This window comes from Prinia subflava, chromosome 18 (assembly GCF_021018805.1).
Source record: "Prinia subflava isolate CZ2003 ecotype Zambia chromosome 18, Cam_Psub_1.2, whole genome shotgun sequence".
Classification (NCBI taxonomy): Eukaryota; Metazoa; Chordata; class Aves; order Passeriformes; family Cisticolidae; genus Prinia; species Prinia subflava.
Window position 1 is genome coordinate 2,453,026 of NC_086264.1, and position 18,504 is coordinate 2,471,529.

The 18,504-nt window shown below is 50.3% G+C and overlaps 3 protein-coding genes across 8 annotated transcripts in view; 1 reads left to right on the forward strand and 2 right to left on the reverse strand.

Annotated features, from left to right (window-relative positions):
• The window catches only part of SEPTIN11 (septin 11), a 215,859-nt gene that overhangs the window by 60,863 nt on the left and 136,492 nt on the right, over positions 1-18,504 (reverse strand). The window lies entirely within an intron of this gene.
• On the forward strand, positions 7,166-10,052 carry LOC134559935 (16 kDa beta-galactoside-binding lectin). Its single transcript, XM_063415292.1, has 4 exons — positions 7,166-7,317; positions 8,963-9,042; positions 9,173-9,344; positions 9,841-10,052. Exons 1-4 carry the CDS (start codon positions 7,309-7,311, stop codon positions 9,982-9,984), a joined length of 405 nt encoding a protein of 134 aa, XP_063271362.1. The 5' UTR covers positions 7,166-7,308; the 3' UTR covers positions 9,985-10,052.
• Positions 17,233-18,504, reverse strand: part of SHROOM3 (shroom family member 3) — a 112,326-nt gene continuing 111,054 nt past the window's right edge. For all 6 annotated transcript variants that reach the window (XM_063415350.1, XM_063415348.1, XM_063415347.1 and 3 more), the window contains one exon: positions 17,233-18,212. In XM_063415350.1, the coding sequence (XP_063271420.1) occupies positions 17,853-18,212 (360 nt within the window). In that variant the 3' untranslated portion in view covers positions 17,233-17,852. The remainder of the gene's footprint in view (positions 18,213-18,504) is intronic.

An 18,504-nucleotide genomic window follows, 5' to 3' on the forward strand; every position in this document is an offset into this window, starting at 1 on the left:
TGCACATAAAGACTGCTTCCTGGAGAGAGGGCATGAGCAATGCTGTTTCACAACACAGGGTATGTATAGATCAAAACTCATCTGTTTCCACAAAAAGCCATTGCATGGCACCAGACAGAGCTGTACATCTCATTGACTAGATGTGGCGTGAGTGTTTTAGAGGGAAAAAGGAGGAATGAAATGCTCTTGCCAAGGCAGGGAGGCTTCCAGGCAAGCAGCTTTAATAAATACCATCTCTAGGAGGTCACTAAGCCTGGCAGTCTTGCCTGCAGGTTAAGATGCACAGATGGGCATCGTCAAGGGAAGTTGCACATTTTTCTTTGCATATACACCAGAACTGGTTTAGTCATATGCTGAGTGGCATGCTCAGGGGGAATGCAGAGATGTTTCAGCTTGGGAGTTATTTGCATGTGATTTGGATTCTTTGTATCTTTGCTTTATGAGTACTGAGTAGATGATTTAAGTGAAGATCTTGCAACTCTGCCCTCTCCATGGTTTCTTATTGCTGCCTCACAAAGCCCAAGGTTCCTCATAGTGATTGCCTGTAAATTTGATGTTGGGTGACTTTTTAGCTGCTGGATGATCTGTGCTGGAGATGAGCAGCACTCAGCCGTGGATCTGTATGTCCATGCAACCAGACAGGGCATCTGGAAAGTCTTACTCCTGTCTGTGGCCACAGGGAAGGGCGGGTGCAGTGGTGCTTCCCTCGGATTCTGGTATCTCACAGACTTCGGCAGGCAGGCCATGCTCCTTGCCTGTCCTCGGGCTGAGATGTCCCCACGTGCTGTGGGATTCTGTGCAGCCCAGCTGCCAGGCTGTTCCCTCTCTGGGGCTGAGCACACCCTGGGCAGACTCTCACTTGCCATGGGAGGGCAGAGCCTCAGTGGAGCCTGCATTAGGGCAGCCAGTTGGGACTGTGCTCTCCTGTGGGACTGAGGGTGCAGCCCTGGGCCTGAGGCATGGCTGGGGCCTTTGCCATCACTCACACTCTCCCAGTCCCTCTTGTCAGGGTGACAAAGCTCATCTGCCCTCCCTTTTCCTTGCAGGCTGCAGTGCTCAGGGCTCTGAACCACAGTCTCGTTTCACCACGCTGTGGCCAGAATCCTTTTATGAATCCAGCCAGGATCACTACAGCCTTCAGGGGGATTAGGAGGAGGGCTTCTGATCTGCCCATGGTGCTTGGGAATGATGCTTTTGCTTTCCAGCAGAACTTACTGACCTGCCACTTTTAAACATATCTCCAAATCTGTGTGTGCACGTGAGTATTCCTAACTGGGTCTTTCCTCTTTACCTATCCGATGAGATACCACCCTGTGAAATGGCCCCTCATGAATAATGGGAGACAATCAAATGACCTGTCTGCATTTGGTACTTTTTCACAGCTGCTGTATAAAAGCACTTCAGTCTCAAACCTGAGTGTCTCTTTGTTTATTGCACCTCAGCAGACAGAGAGTCCAGAGCTGTTTTGTGAACCAAGGGAGTCGTCATGACTCATGACTCATTTCGGGTAAGCCCTGAATCTGGCTGACAAATCACTGGGGGCGAAGGTGGCAGGAAGGGGAAGGAACTTCACCCCATGTATCATCATTTTTGGTGTCTTCAATGTCTCGTGGCTCGATGGACAGTGTTAATATTCCTTCAAAGTTTGTTACAGTTTTAATCAGCATATTCTTTACAAGGCATTTTCCAATTCCTTGCTGACAATTTTCTCTTGCCTAAAGATGAATTCAAGAAACTTGAGCCAGCTTAAATACAATCCCTTCTCACTGTGGGTGGCTCAAAGGAGACCAGTGCTGGCACACAGATGTTTTTGAGGGAAAGAACTCCAGATGGCTTGAGTTTCTAAGCCATCCTGGCATGCTGTATGTGCTGTGTCAGGCTAGAAGAGAGCTCTGCTAAACCAGTCTAACCTAAGATTGCTGAAATGCTTTTGTGGACACTGGTCCTACCCTGTCCAAAGTCACTGTAAGGGATTTTCCTCTATTAATTCCCCAAACAAGAAACTGCTTCACAGTCTTTCAGTCCAAGGGAAACCTCTGTCTTGCAGGTTTTGCAGAATGAGACTGACATAAGGAAAATCAAGCCTTATAATTCTAAGGAGATAATATAAAAGGATCAACAGATTTGTCTACTGTGTCCTGGATGTGTCTACTATGACAACTATCATCCAGTCCTGTGGCCTGGAAAGGGGCAAATCTTCCAGAAGAGCATCCCAGGTTACTTGGCAAAACCCCAGGAGCTTTAATTTTACAGGTGGCACGATGTGATAAAAGCTGATTTATGAAGAGGAAACAAAACAAAGGCTAGAACTCCAGCCTTTGAGGAGGTGCAGCCACCTCAGTTGAAGATGAAAGCTCCCCAGAAGGCTTGCTCCAGTGATGATCCCTTTTCCACTGACCCCTTGTTTCACTCACATGGGGTCCAGTCCCAGCCAACCAGCTCTCCTGCTGGAGTTACCCTGTGGAGGGCAGTGCAGCACGCACTCCCTTTTACCCTTCCTCACCTCCTGTCCACCATGTGGACACCTTCAAGGCTGTAGGGTTTTATTCAGTAGGTTCGCAATAGAAAAATCCATAGGTCCCCATCTTCAGCCCCCACACAAGCCCCCTTGCAGCTGATCATGAGGTGCAAACCAAACCCAGATTGTCTGGGGCTAGACCACAGGAACACATAAGGCTTGGGAAGTGCTGCTATCCTGCTGCGACATCCCGGTGAAAAGTGTTCCAGGGTCTGTTCCCTGTTGCAGAAGTTTGCAGTGCGGTCACAGATGTAAAGTAAACAACTGTGCTGCTAAGAAAAACGAGCACTTGGAGCTGCCTGAGTTGACAGACCTCGAGGAATCTTGAAGGGTCACTAACCCATGGGCTCTGCTAGGAGCTCCCACTGCAGCAGCTGCTTGACCAAGATCGCTGATGACTGCAAAGAGGAGGGAAAGATGGACCTGGATTCTTAATTTTAGAGTAGCAGGGACGTCCAGTGAGGAATAAATGCAAACAGCTCTTTTCAGATGAGGCAGTAATCTCTGAGGTGAGGTATTTGCCACCTGCAAACTTAAGGAGGGAGGTGCCAAAGTTAAGTGAGTCCAACAAAACAAAGGCCCAGTTCTCCTGGGTAGTTAACAATTTGCTCTAGTTAAATCTGATCCACTGAGAGATGAGAGAAACACACAGACAATTAGCTTGGGTCAATGTTAATAAGGGAAATAAAATGAGAAGACATACTTTAAATTCCAGTGACACAATCAGCAAACTCCTTTCATCACTTTGTGACAGTGAAAGAAGTTGTTTATAATTAACTTAATTTATAATTAACCGGGAATAGAGGTGCTTCCCTTTTAATGTAGGGAAAGCTGAAATCAGGAAGCCCTCAGGGATAAAAACGCTGTAGTGACATGTGGCCATGCAACCCCATCTGGTATCCAGCACAGACCAGGCCTTCCTGGCACAAACTCCCCTCGGTGCTTTGGGAGCCTGAGTGCCAGCAGGCTCTGGGAGGGCCTCACCCTCCTGCCACACTGGGCTGTGGCTCCTCGAGTCACTTCATCCTTCAAGGGCAGGCTAAAGCTTCTTCCTGGGAGTCTGGCTTTATTCCTCTGTGGTATCCAGCCCAGCACTAGAGTCTTCCCCAAGGACAGCCCGGGGCTGGAAGACACCATGGTGGTGAGAGCATTGTTTTAGCCAGCTCTGCAGAAGGGTCCAGGGAAATTGTGTGCAACTAAACTCTTCAGGGAGTCACGACTACCCAAGCAAAAAGGCACAAACTTCTCATGAGACAAACTAATGTGCTGTGGTAGCAACAGAGAGAACCAGGCACTTCAACAGTAAAAGCAGAGGATTGCTTAAGTCCCCAGATACTCCAAGAGAGAGAAAACAGTGAGTGTATATAGGAATACAACGTATATGTCTGTTATGCTGTAACAGAATAATATTTGGGTTGTAAGAGTAACCAGGGGCTATTGCTGAGAACAAACCCCATCCAGACAGTATTGACATAAATAGTCCCCAGAGACAGTACAAGAGAAAGATGCAGCCTTTGCCTGATGAACTGAGAATGAACTTCCAGAGACAAGAACAAATCTTCCCCAAAGAAGTGAAAAAACAAACCCTAACTAAAAGCAAACTGTAAGCTTTCTCTCACACTAGGAAAGGGTAAGGGGTTTCTCTTGTCATTATTTTACCACTACAGTCCTTGGATTGGAGCAGTTCTCCCTGCTTGGTCAGTGTCAGTGATTGAGGGGCAGTGGCTGAAGCAGTGGTGCCCTCCCAGGGTGGTGCATGCACAGAACTGCTGTGCTGGCCCCAGGGCTGGACACCTTCTCCAAAGGAGGAGAAAGCTTCTGCTCACTCTTTCTGCAAGAAGTGGGGGCTCTTTCTCAGCTGCAGCCATGAGCAACTCGGGATGTGTTGCACCAACAACCAGCAGCGTGTGTGGGCTCAGTGCACAACAAAGCAGGTACGGGGATGCAGAGCCAGCAGCATGGCCAGGGTGGCCTCTGCGTCCCAGGACACACCCTGGTCCCTGAGGTACCCAGCAGCAGGGAGTGTCCTCAGACCTCCCCAAACCAGGGGAAAGCCATTTCTAATGACAGCAGTGATTAGCTGGGGATACGACTTTGCCAATGGCTAGGGTGTATTTCTTCTTACAGGAGATTAAAAAGAGTAACACTCAGCATGCTGCACCCTTTGCTTCTGAAGCAAATGTGCAACATTTCTAGGGAGTTACAAGAAAATCAGACTGGCCAGTTGTCTGCCTTCAGCCTGTGCAAACCAAGAGGTGAATGAAGAGTTTGGCTGGAGACCTGGTGCTGGGCAGGACCCTGTACCCACAAACAAGCTTGCAAGGCCAAGCACTGGGAGGCTAGCCTTAATTTTCCCCAGAGACAAAAATTCCTCTGTGCATCACGTCTGGATGAGAGCAGGAGATGACTCTTGTCTCCGAGCTTCCAACAGAGCTGCCAGGTGGGTGCAACACTCTTCTCCAAAAGCAGGTAGAGTGATGGGACACCTGAAATGGGAACACTTGCACTGTGTGTGCCCTGCTACTCTCTCTCAGCACCTGTGCTGGCTGCAGGCACTTGTAACAACCCAGGCAGGGCTCACTTGGGCTCTTCTCAGAAGGGTTTCTCCTCAGAACATCCCCTGTGGGACCTGGGGAGTGAGAGGGGCTTGCATAGGGCACTGCCTCTCTCTTTCTCCCCCAGGCCTTTGAAACACACCCCAGTCCTCTGCCTGCCTGCAGATGCAGGACAGAGGGGCAACTCAGCATTGCAGCCTCAGAACAAACACCTTGCTGATTTCACAGGGCTCAAGGAGTCTTGCTTTAAAGCACAAGGAGTGCTTTAAATCGAAAGACCAAAGGTTTTTCTGCTAAACCAACCAGGTTGCCCGTGCAGAGCACTCAAGGAAAACAAACAGTGCAGTCTCCGTGTGTTATTAGAAAGGTAATTCACTGTCTGAAGGGTCAGAGGATGAAACTTCAGGCCAGAAGAGCAGCTCACACAAAACACACTTTTTGGGAGTCAGAGGGCCCAGCACTGCAAGGAGGAGAGAAGTCTCCAGGGATTTCACAGAGCTGAAAGGAAAACAAATACACAAACCCAACCAACCAAGCAGAATTTGCTCAACCCTTCACACGTGCCTGCAAGCCAGAGGAACAACAGCACAGCAACTGAGGTGCCTAAAGCCTGTCTCTAACACGTGATCCCAGCTAACACCGCTGGAGAATGGAGCTAACTTAAGGTGGAATTAGTTGGGATTTCTCCAGACTCTCTGTGGAGGGGGCTTGCTCTCAGTGGCATTTACTACCTGCATGAACTCTGCTCCCATAGTTAACTCCCGACTTCTGTATGGCTCTTTGTGGGCATAGGATGGCCAGGGAGTTAGCTGGAGGCGAGAGCATGTGTGGGATTTTCCCTACAGCAGTTTCAGTCAGCATTTTGTCCTCTTTTATGCACCCCAGTCACAGGGCTGCAATCCGAGCTTGTGACTTTTTAGTTCAAACACAGCTCAGGTTTGCTGAATTGCCGTGGGAATGTTCTGAAATGGGTGTGGGGGATATCTGGGATGCAAAGGAGGGCATCAGGAGTCAGGATGCTGTTCCTGTAACAGTTCCTGCAGAGCAGCGTGTTCCCCACCACCACCCAGGCACAGATTCCTTCACTGTGTTGTGAGGTGCCGGGTGCAGCCCTTCCAAGAGTGACCTGCTCGCAGGCTGGTCACAGCCCAGCCAGCAAGCAGCACACTGCACTTATGTAGCAGCTCTCACTGCGGGTTTACAGGCAGGACTGGGAAGCTGCGTGTCATTAGCGTCACTTCAGGCTTCAGGGAAACTGAGGCACGGAGGCCTGAGGACCCTGCGGAAGCCCGTGCAAAGGTACAAGCCCATCCAGTGACACGGCCCCACAAAGCAGTGCAGCCGCTCCCCTTCACCTCCCTGCCCTGCACGGGCCCGCGGGGCGGTCATGCTCGGTGCTTTCTGGGGGCACAGGGAAGGGGAATGGCAGGCGCTGGGCACTCTCTGGGATAGCAGCCTCTGCTGCCGTCCTGCCGGCTGCACACAGCCCTGCCCGCCCTCTTCCTCCCCTAACAAAGCATTTCTCTTTTCCCTCCGGAGCCTTCAGCAACTGGAAGAGAACCAGCGAGATCGTGCTACTTTTCAAAAGCTGCAGCCTGAATTCTCACATCTACTTAGAGCCCCACACCACCAACCATAACCTTTTAGGCACTGCTGAAATGCTGACACGGGCTGTACCCAAGCCTCTGGCTCTCGTTTAACTGCAAGCAACGAGGATTTGTACCCAGGGCCTGCCACCAGTCCAGTCCTTGCAGGCACCAGGCTGGGCGAGCACATCCACCCGTATCCACAAAGGCAGCCACTGTGCAGCAGGAACACGAGGACACCCAACCCTGATTTTAGACACAGATCGCCGAAGAAAAAGCAGCCACCTCGCTCCTAGCACAGAGCAGCACTCTGGCTCCTGGGATCGAAGCCAACAGACGCTGCGTAGCAGCTAGGAGAGCTTACAGTAAGGATTTTTAGGATCCCGCAGAAGCAAACAATCACCAGTTCTTAAAATCATCCACACACTGCCTGCAGAGAACACTATCAACAGAGGTCTCCCACGGCCCGCAGTAAATGTTTGGGCAGCTCCGGCCCCAGCAGCTGCGATTGATCAATCCCCTCCTGGCCTCCCCCGGATCATGTGATGGTGCTGCCCGGTGAGTTCAGCTGCCGGAGCCCGGCGCTGCGTCACGCCGTGCGAGCAGAGGGGCTCGGGGTGCTCTGCCTGCCGGGGCTGGTGTCTGCAGCATGGAGAAAGTGAGTGCCGCCTGCGAGCCGGGTGCTGTGCCAAGAAGCACTGGCACTACGGCGGGGCTGCTGTGGGTTTTGGGCGTGGTGACGGAGGTAGGAGGAGAAGAGGATTAGCTGAGAGGAAATGCAAGGCTGTTATATGGCTGTGGGAGGAATGGGTTAGGGCTGTTAGGGCTGACCGGCCGTATTTCTTCTCTTCTTTAGCATGTTATTTAAATGGGGAAGCTGAGGAATGTTTATATTCTCAAGTACTCTAAAGGTCTGGGTCCATTTGCAACTCTGCAGTTTCCCGACTCTTCATACTTTTTTCCCCTTAATCTGTGTATTTTTCTTGTGGAAAAATGCCTTTTGGTGCAGGAGTGGGTTAACTCTTAATGCAACAGGAGAGGAAAGCAGGCTGGCAGTGTATTCCATCCCACCTCTGCCCCCGCAGCTTTCCTTTCCTCGAAAGACCCCCCGGGCGCAGCGGCTGCATTCCAGAGCCGGAGGCAGAGTTAGTGCCGTGGGGATAAGCAGTTTAGTGACTCGAGGAACCCTGACCTCAGCAGCCTGTGTGTGGGCAGAGCAGGGAGCAGCCGTGAGGGCAAGGACAGCGTCAGGGGGCCGCGGGGCAGTGCCCAAGCAAACTAATTTGCAATCTGCCTCCCTATCTGACCCGGCACACGGTTAAGTAGCTCAGAACACTGCTCCTGTAGCAGCTGGTGAAACCTCCTGCACTGGGTTTGTATGGCCAGGTTTTGGTAACCCAGGGGGCTACCAGGGTGGCTGCTGTGAGAAGCTGCCAGAAGCTTCCCCCATGTCGGGCAGAGCCAAGGCCAGCAGGCTCCAGGACAGACACAGGGATGGTGATAGCAGGAGTGCCTGTGTGATAACACGCTGCCGTGAAGGCCATGCCAAGGCGGCCGTCCCTCTGCAGCCCATGGATGTCAACAGGCAGCACAAATCCACCTGCAGCCCTGGGAGGACTCAGGGGGATGCCTGAAGAAGGCTGTGACCCTGTGGAAAGGGACCCGTGTTGGAACAGTTGGTGAAGAGCTGTAGCTCACATGGAGGACTCACACTGGAGGGGAGGACTGCAGGAGGGACCCACACTGAGCGGGGGAAAGCTCCTCTCCTTGAGCAGTGGCAGAAACACCCTGTGATGCACTGACTGTAACCTCCCTTCCTTGCCTCCCTGTGCCATGGTAGGGTAAGAGGTAGAGCCCGGGAAGGAGTGGGAGGGAAGGCATTTTAAGGCCTATTTTACTTCTCATTATCCTGCTCTGATTTGAATTGGTAATAAATTCAATTAATTTCCCCAAGTTGATTTTCTTTTGCCTGTGACAGTAATCAGTGAGTGACCGCTCCCTGTTGTTTTTTCAATTCATGAGCTTTTTGTTGTATTTTCTTTCCCCATCCAGTTGTAACAGAGTGGCTTTGGTGAGTACCTGGCATCCAGGCAGGGCCAACCCACCACACCTCCTTGTCCCCTCCTGCTGCTTAGGGGAGTGGGAGACCCCCCTGGCTGCTGGGACAGGCAGGTGGCCTGACCCACCCTTCCTCTAACACAAACCTCATGTTTGGGTCTGCCAGAGCTGCTTTGTGCCCTGTCCAAGGCAGGATTGGAAGCTTTGCCTTGGGATAGACTAACTCCTGTGGTTTGGCCCTGCAGGGACTGGTTGTTACTCAGCTGGAGGTTGAGCCTGGTGAGTGCATCAAGATCAAAGGGAAGATCCAGTCTGATGCCAAAGGGTGAGTGAGGTGGCAAATGGACTGATGGGGCACTGGGGGAAGCCAGAGCTCCTGCTGTGTTCAGCCTGTCAGCACTGGCAGCTGGAGCTGCTGCACTGGCACCCCCTCTGCACTGGCTGTGTTTCCCCAGGTTTGCTGTGAATGTTGGGAAGGACAGCAACACCCTCATGCTGCATTTCAACCCTCGCTTTGACTGTCATGGGGATGTCAACACCATTGTGTGCAATTCCAAGGAGGATGGCGTGTGGGGGGAGGAGGACAGGAAAGCTGACTTTCCCTTCCAGCATGGTGACAAGATTGAGGTGAGGCCGCAGGGGTGTGTACAAGGCTCTGGCACTGAGCACTGAGGGGCTAAGGGCACAGGTTTTTAATGCTGCCCTGCCTCTGTGGTACAGAAGGGAGCAGGCCTGGAAAGGGGAATGAGCCACAGGGGGAGGAGTCTGGCAGCTGAAGCCAAGGAAGTGTCTAGAGCTGCACTGCCCAAGTCAGTGCCCAGCAGCTCACATGTGTTGAGTACCCCACTCTGGGCTTCTGTTGGAAGCTGTGCACCTCGGAGCAGTAACTGCGCTGAGGTTAGACTCAGACTGGGTCTGTCCCATCCCACAGCTGCAGAAGCTTCTTCCCTTCTATGCCTCTGCTGGGCAGGGAGGAGGCTGAACTGCTGAGCATGGCCTTGGCAGCAGCAGCAACCACCTTGCCTGTCCTGCACCAGACTGGAGGTAGTGAGGAGTGAGCAAAGCCTGGGAGCTGTGATGTATCAGCCTTAATTCCTTCCTCCCCTCTCATGGCTCTCTACAGATATGCATCTCCTTCGATGAAACCGAGGCAAAGGTGAACCTGCCCGAGGTGGAGTTCAAGTTCCCAAATCGGCTGGGCATGGAGAAAATTGAATACCTGGCTGTGGAGGGTGACTTCAAAGTCAAAGCCATTAAGTTCAGCTAACAGCTATAGCTTGGTTTGTTTTGTTGTCTGCCCTCTGTGTAGTGAAATAAACCAAAACTTGCAATGGCTGCTTCCTCTGCTGTTTCCTGCTCAAATCTGCTTCCCCCTGTGTGTGCTATGGGGGGTGGGCACAGAGGGGATGTGCGTGCAGCCATTTTCCTCCTTACACTGCGGCCTTGCAGCTGGTACTGAGCTAGACACAAGCCAGGCAAAGCCTGACTGACTGTGAGTGAAGCTGCCTTAGCAGCAGTTGCTCCATTCACTCTGCTGGCTGCACTGCGTGGTCCCTGTCTGGTTTCTCAAGCATAGGGCAAGTCCCAGCCAGGGACAAGTGTGTGTTGGGTGTTCATTGTGCCCTCTCTGACCACGAAGTGCTGCTCCCTGCTGGGGAGGGGGGACTGACAGGGAACACATGGCATGGCTTGTGCTCTTGCCTAGAGCTTTGCGTTCCCAGAACATGCTCAGCAGTTGCATGCATTGCAGGCTGGCACTGGTGTACCTGGGGAGCAGCGAAGAGTAGGTGGGCTGGGCTATCTGCACTTGCTGGGGAAAAGATGTGGAATGAAAGGGGAAGCCTAACAGAAAGCTTAGGACTGACTTGAGGGAATCCAGGCTGACCCTGGTGCTCATGACTTGAGGTGTTGACACTGTCAGAGATGGAGGATCAGGTACCGTGACAGGTCAGGTATGGGTGACAAACCCTGTGGCAGCCTGTGGGTCAGTGTCTGGAAAGCTTCCCTGCTAAAGGCCTGTATCCAACAGAGTTACCAGGGGCATTTAATCCTGAGTGCACTGAACACAACTAACTGCAGTTAGGCAGACGAGGAAGGAAAAGAAGCTTAGTAAAGTATCACTTCTGCTTACACCTCTGTGCTCATGCAATTCCTTGGGGTGTGTCTGCTACTGCTCTTTCCCCACAGCCTGCTGGTCATGGTGACCCAAGACAGGGCTGGAGCTGGGACTGCTGTGGCATTTGAGGACCCGACGGAAAGTAAGGAAGTCCTGCATGCTGTGTGGAACTGGGAGTCTGGACAGTTTGCCTCTGTGTCTGTGTGACTGTGTGGCTCAGTCACTAACAGCCTGTGCAGGTGAGGCCGCCTCAGCAAAACGCTCCAATGCTGGAATGTGATCCCTGTTGGCTAATCCAGGCACAGCTGCTCCTTGAGCAACTGGGCCAGCTGTTTGGGCAGGGCAATACCCCTCTGTGGAGTATTTTAGCCATCCCAGGCTTTTTCTGGGGAGGCTGATAGGCTGCCTTCATGTCAGCAGCACTGTCCCGCCTGCACTGTAGCAGCTGCTGGGAGCTGGGCACCCCCAGGGGAGACAGCAGGAGCCCGGCTGCACTGCAGGGCAGGGCCACGGATAATGGAGGGATTCGTTCCTGTCCTGCATCTACTGCATCATTTATGGCACAGGAAGCTCAGTGTTTAGAGGCTTGGGTGTGTTTATTAAGGAAAGCTAAAGACAAGTCTTGCTGATGCTTTGCCTTGTCAAGTAAGACTTGGGATTTTTGCATGGTATTTGGGGTGGGGAGTTGGGGGAAAGAGACTTTTTGTCTTGTTTCTCCCTCTGTCACACAACCTGGCTGAAGGTAAGTTCAATCAGGTGTGTGACACTGAAAAAGTACAAGGCCTTGATGTGGCAGGGGCACAGGAGAGCTTACAGCTCTGTGTGTGTCTGTTCCAGGGTACCCTGGTCAGGTGAGGTCTGTGTGTCTCAGAACTGACAAGAATAAAGCTAATCCCATTTTTTGTCCTTAAGCTGGCAGTCCTGATTGCCAAGTAGGTTAGCCACAAGTGTTCGTGACTTCGGTGCTCGGGGTACAAATGGTGCCTTCCTGGGGGCCAGCCCCCTCCTGAACCTCCCACAAGAATTAAGTAGTTTTATCCTGCTTTTTAGCACTGGCAGTTACCACTCAGGAGACCATAAAGCAGGAGAAAGGGTAGGAAGGAAGCATCCCTTTGCCAGCATTTCCTGCTGCTTGATTCTTTTTTCCCATGTCCAGGAGCTATAAATAATCCTGTTCCCCTAGGTGACACCAGTAAATGCAGAGGGCCCTGGCTGGCTCCTGGAGTGGTGACAAGGCTTTGTCTCCTGCTAAAAGGAGGAGAAAGGCTTTCTCTCTGGGGAAAGCCAGAACCCTGTGGCCTGCTGCAGAGGACAGAGTCCCAGTGAATGGGAAAGTGACACTTGTCCCTGCCAAGTGTGCTCTCCTGAACACAGGGAACTCATGCCAAGATTTCTGGGAGAAGCCTGAGCCCTGCTTGCTGTTGGGAGGAGCAGAAAGCACTACAACATGGCCTAAGGGTGCAAGTTTTCTTTCTTTTTTGAATTTAAATCCTGCACAGTGTGCAGTCACTGTTTTATTTCTTTACACTGTCAAGGTGAGAGAAAATGAGGCCTCAAAACCCTCTACAAAACAGCTGTGAGGCTGTGTCGTACAACATGGACACTTAGTTGAGTGTGAGGAGAAATTTCTTCAGTGGAGCAGGCTGCCCAGGAAGTGGTGGTGTCACCATGCCTGCAGGTACTTAGAAAAGGTGGAGATGTGGCACTTGGGGGCACAGTGGTGGATTTAGTGGTGTTAGGATCACAGCTGCACTTGACCTTAAGGGTCTTTTCTAACCTTAATGATTTTATCAAGACAGATTAACTGATAAGTGCTTTCACCTCATACCTTGGAAGATGAGAACAAATAACCAACTATAAAAAAAGATGAGTTTGGAAGCAATAGGTTGGACAGGAATTAAAATCTCATGCACAACTTAGAAGAGCGGTGAGGGCTAAGACAGACCAGCAGCTTTGTCTTCACAGAAAATAACCTCTCCCTGAGCAGTTCACATTAACTTCACTCGACAGAAATAGGCCATCCAACTGACCGTGGCTGCACGAGCCTGCATGTGGCACTGATTGTCACAGCCTCAAAACACACTCAGAGGACACTGTGCACCCAGGGACTGGGTGCTGGGGAAGCTGAGGGGCAGCCCTAGGGGAGGCAAGAGAAGTCAGTGGGGTCACTTCCCGTGGAATTTACAAGCAAAACATTGCCTGACAATTTCTTCCCAACAATACACATACGAAATGAACCAACAACCGGTGTAAAAAGGAGGAGGCTAACACCAGCTGGCTGTGGGAGGTGACTGCCGTGTTCCTCCCTTGTGCCCTCACCTCACACTCCCTCAGCCCCAGTTCTAACATTTTCGAATCAAAGGGCACTTTACCACTCACTTCACAAAGTCAGCCTCAGCCTTGTGCTGTGTTACCTCATAACCATTCTGGGGCAGCACATAGGAAACCATAACCACACCATTCCCCTTTCCCAGGGTGTGATGGCAGTCTGGGCACATGACTGGATGTTGCTGGGGTGGGATATCCTTGGGGTCAGATGGGTACAGACCCTGCACCTCTCCTGTCCGGGCTGTGGGGAGGATCTGAGGGATGAGGGCAAGTCGTCCCAGACTGAAACCCCCATGGTATGGGCACCCTCCCATCCCCACAGACCCGCAAGATCCCTCCTTTCAGAAACCAAACACCTGACACTCCTGCTTTCCAACAAATGGGCATGTTTTTGCCCCTTAAACCTCCAATCCAGCTGCATGCTGTCAATGTGCCCCATGAAGAGGAAAAAAAAAGCATTAAAAATATAGCTTTACTCACCTTTTCTCAGCAGGCTTCAGGCTGAGATGTGCATCCTCCTGCACTTCCTCCGGTGTGACTCCTGCCCGGCTGCCCCAGCCCAGCTGTCCCTCGTTAGCCCTGATTGCCACACAGGGGTTGGCCATGAAAACACGGCAGGGGGGTGGGCAGTGAGCCCTGGTGTGCTTTGGGGGGTTTGGGGGGTTTTTGGGGGTGGTGGGCAGTGAGCCCTGGTGTGCTTTGAGGGGTTTTTGGGGTTTTGGGGGTTTTTGGAGGTGGTGGGCAGTGAGCCCTGGTGTGCTTTGAGGGGTTTTTGGGGTTTTGGGGGTTTTTGGGGGTGGTGGGCAGTGAGCCCTGGTGTGCATTTGGGGGTTTTGGGGGTTTTTGGGGGTGGTGGTGGTGAGGGCTGGGTGTCCAGAGCTCTCACCTCAGCAGCCCCCTAAGATGGCAGCGGGGGGGCCTTTGTGAGGTAAAATGGTTCCCGCCAAAAATGTGGCTGGAAGAGCCATGACAAACTTCTGCTCAGGGCCCTTTTTCTTTCCAAAATCTCCTGTCATGGCTTCTCATGTTCCAACTTCATCCTTTCTAAGATGGTGGGGTTTGTTTGTTTAATCAGAGTTTTATTTTACTTCGATAAAAGGTTTCCCCCTCATTCCGTCATACTTTCATCAGCTCTTACCCTCCCCCGCTGAATTATGTCCTGGTTTTTTTATCTTTTGCATTTCAGTTTGCTAAATTCATTTAGTGCTAAAATGAAGAATAATTTTAAAAATATGGCTGGATCAGTGCAGCCCTAGCAGAAGGCCATGGCCTCAGGCTGCAAACAACAGAGGAAAAAGCTGCCTGGCTCACATGTACCCTGTTTCCTATATGGTGTAAGGGAGAACAAGCCCTTTTCCCTAATCCCAAAGCAGGCAGAGCCACACTGACACCCCTCTCAAGCTTGTCTGACGATGCTGAGCCTGCCTGGCTCCATCTCCCCGACATCTTGAAACGGGCAAGTAAAAAGCAGATTCTTGCAATGGTTTTTGGCACTGATGCACACCAAGCTGCACAAAGGCTGGTCACAGACACACATCCAGTTGCACAACACAAAGGCTGATTGTTCAGCAACACATGGATAGAAAAACCCCTAACACACCAGAGCTGCACGACACTTGGCTCTCATGTGCAAAGGCACGAGCAGCCCTCCTGTGGGAACACAGCCAAGCCTTAACACTGTGCCACAGTCAGGACACATCCCCTCCACAGGGGGATAAAGGGATAAACAGCTCTTACATAAACACTGGCTTGGAGGGTGGTTGAATGAGGCACAGAGAAACCTGGGATGGGGTCTCTAGGTGTGCCTCAGTTTGCTCACACTGATTTAAAGCAGGGGCTCTTTGATGAAAAGCTCGCTCTGTTCCCTCTTTTGCAAAGGACAGGATTTATGTGGAGTGAGTATGGAGTGCTATCCAGTTTGCTTTACTTGCTTCTCTTCATTACCAGCTAAACAATCATGACAGCAGCTGACTTGTAAAGACGATGGATAAACTGACACATAAACTGTCGTGCTCTGGGTTTGACCAATTTTATAGGTAACCTTCACAAAAGATCTTGTGTGCAAACTTACAAACAACAGACCCTGGTATGTAAACATTCTTTACTAGATTTAGTCTTGAGGAAGGCATCTGATGTGAATTCCTTGTGACTGTAAGTTGCCCAAGGGCTCTGATAAAAAAAGGCCAATTTTAAGTTGGATGACTAGATTTTCCTGGCGCTTCTATCACGTGCATGTTGCAAAAAGCACGTGAGGCCTTACTGAGAGCTGGCCTGCTTTGGCTGGAGATAACAATTTAAGGGATGCTGACCCTTAAGGGCTTAAGGGAAAAGGGCTGTTCCTAGCTAATGTGCAAATGTTAAGGTAATGGTATTGGCTTTGTGCAAGGATATACTGGGAACTGACACCATGTGTCAGAAGTGTAACTGCTTTGTCCTTACCAGGGCTTTCCTCAGGTCACTGAAGGGAGATCCCTGCTTTCCCACTGTGCCTGTAGCCAGCTGAACGTGGCTGTCACACCATCCTTCAACAGTCCATGACTTACCTGGAGACAGCTCTGGAGAAGGTGCTTGACCCAGCTACCACAAACTAACTTGGGAAGGAGTCCCACCCATTGTTACCTAGAAACAGAGGCCACCCAGGCTGGCAAACAGGCCATGCTGTTATCCCTGAGGCAGGCTGGCATGTAGGGCATTCCACACTAATATCCAAACCAGATGTTTCTGTTATAAAAATAAGGCTCATTTGTAGCAAAAATTGCCAGACTGCAGAAAACCCCTTCCCCAAGATGTGTTTTGGGGTAGTACAGTAGATCATGCTCACTGTATTTGGTTTTCTCCACTGCAGCCACTGCCATACAGGTTCAGTTTTAAAAATCTCATATAGCCAGACCCGAAAATGCAGATTTGTGTCAATAAGTTTACAAGGGCTGGACAGTAAGTGTAAAATTCTATCCCTCGTATTTGTGTCCCACAAAATCATTTAATCAGTCTGGGAAATTCTGGATTTCCATTATCCTTTAGTTTCATAGCCACAAGAAAAAAGCAAGGTGGGATAAAGAGCAATGAATGCACTCCCCTTTCTGCCAGAGGTAAAAGAAGTAAAAGAAGTTTGCCTGAGAAGTAAATCTTCAGGCTTGCCTGATGTTTAATTACCTTTAAATACGTATCAAGTACATATACAAGGTGTACTTCCAACAAACTCGGTAAACTTTGCAGTTAGGAGGGTGATTTTTGGACAAAACTGTGCAAAGAGAGTTTTTCTGCACTTAGCACAAAAATTGTGGCTTTAACTCATTTCTCACTTGAAAATATAAGCTGTTATAAAAATATCAGAGACTATCACTTGCCTCATTAGCTGATGTTTCTGTGTACTGTGGGAACACACACAGGACTTGCTTTACCCACCCCAAACTTGCTGGAGGTGCTCCCCCTGGAGCCATGCGGGTTCCTGGAGTAAACAGGCAGATCCTGTTTGGATGGAGCCTCTTCCTGACCTGGGGATAAACGGTAAGACTTGTATTTTTCAGGAAAGAACTCACTAAATGGAAAATACACAAACACCTCCCAGATCTACGATGTCTTTGTGAGTTATTTTGGTAAGTGTAAGATGGAGGGGTGGCTGAAAAAAAAAATTAGAAGTGCTTTTAAATCTAATAAATTAAACTGTGGGAAGGATTTTTTTTTGGGCAAATGAAATGTGTTGGTTGGATTGAAACAGCTCCCCCCACTGTTTCCCTGAAACTCTACTAAAAGCAGGGCCTATAAGTCATGTCAGTAAAGATCCCTGTCACACCTCAGGGAAATCTTTCAGGCTGCAACAGAAACACAGACCACATAGCTCATACAGCTATGAGTATTCCAAATGAAGACAGAATTTCCCCCACATTCCTGCAGTGAATTCCTTGCTTCATGTTAGCTTGGACTCCTGAGATGGAGGTTGCCATAAAAGATGTTTGAACTCCAGGCTCAAAGGATCACAGGATCCAGAAGAGGAAAAATTTGTTATTTTCATGGCCAAAATCTCCTTTGTAAAGCCACTTAATGGTGTCTTTAGCGTGTGTTGAAACAGGGTGAAGCTGCTTCTGGTAGCCCTTTATTATATTAAAAAACAACCACAACAACGGCAACAAAACCACGATGAGATGTTTCAAGCTACTGCATGACTATCTTTGGGGTTCCCTCTTTTTGTTAAGGTTTTCACAAAATACAAAATTAAATGTCTTTTCTACATACAGAACAAAGTAGAATCAAGTAACTGATTAGAGTATGTACAAAAACTTACACATTCTGTCTTGTTCTTTAAAAAATATAAATATCAGTAATGTTCAGTAAAATGGGTTGGTTTTATTTTTAAGGCTTCATTTTTAGATCCTTCATTATTTAATGAGGTGTCAGGTAGGCAGAAAAGGGAGGGAAGAGAGGAGGTCATGTTTTTTATTAAAGGTCATGTGTTTAATTCCTGTGAGATTTTTCATCTCTGGCATAAGATTTCCCTCCAGACTGATTTAAGTTTCTAGGAAGCAGAGGTGGAAGGAAAGGAAAATAAAACCTTTATTATTGCTATTTTTTTTCCTTCATTAAAATCTTGGGTTAGACCTGTCTCTGTCCACTGTCTTTGAAGAGGACCATCTGCCAAGTACTGGGATCAAAAGCACTCGGGCAGGGCTGTATCCCAGCTCCACCTGGGCAGGTTAGAGTGAGGAGGAGGCTGCTGGAGGTGTTTTACCACTGACCCCGGAGGAGGTAGCGAGTGCTGCAGCCAGGGCAGCAGCTGCTGCTGCATCCCTGGGCGTGAAGTCCACGGGGAGACTTTCCATCAGGCACTTGAGCTGCTCCTGGCCCAGTTTGATTTTGTCATCGAGCTCTCGCTGCTCTATGAGGAGCGCAGACTTCATCTTCACAAAGTGCTGGTAGTCCTGGAGCTGCTCCTCAGAGAGGTAGTTGCCCAGGATGTCCAAGACCACCCGTTCCCGACGGTCGAGGTTTTCCTTCAGCTCCCGGGCGTCTTCGTGCTGGCCAGCCAGCAGCTTCCGCTTCTCGTTCAGTGAACTCTGCACACCAGAGAGAGCCCCTCAGCACCAGCAGCACCACACTCCCTGATCCCCCCTTCCTTCCTCCCAGCACCACGCCTGCCACCTCTGGAGATGGCTGCTAAGTTCCCAGACATGAAGTCACAAGCCTGGGAGAGGAGGAGGAATTCCTCACTATGGAGTGAATGTGAACCCCACTGAACTGGACTCTGAACATCCTTGCCAATGGGAGGCACAAAGTGCTCCAAAAAAGTCAGGAAACCTTGCCTGAAAGCAACAACTACCAGGAAAATCTGGTTTCAAAACCACCCCA

Bases quoted from the DNA above. Each gene is read 5' to 3' on its own strand.
- LOC134559935 (XM_063415292.1), top strand. The intron at 9,043-9,172 runs GTGAGTGAGGTG...GTGTTTCCCCAG, and splicing joins ATCCAGTCTGATGCCAAAGG to GTTTGCTGTGAATGTTGGGA. The intron at 9,345-9,840 runs GTGAGGCCGCAG...GGCTCTCTACAG, and splicing joins AGCATGGTGACAAGATTGAG to ATATGCATCTCCTTCGATGA.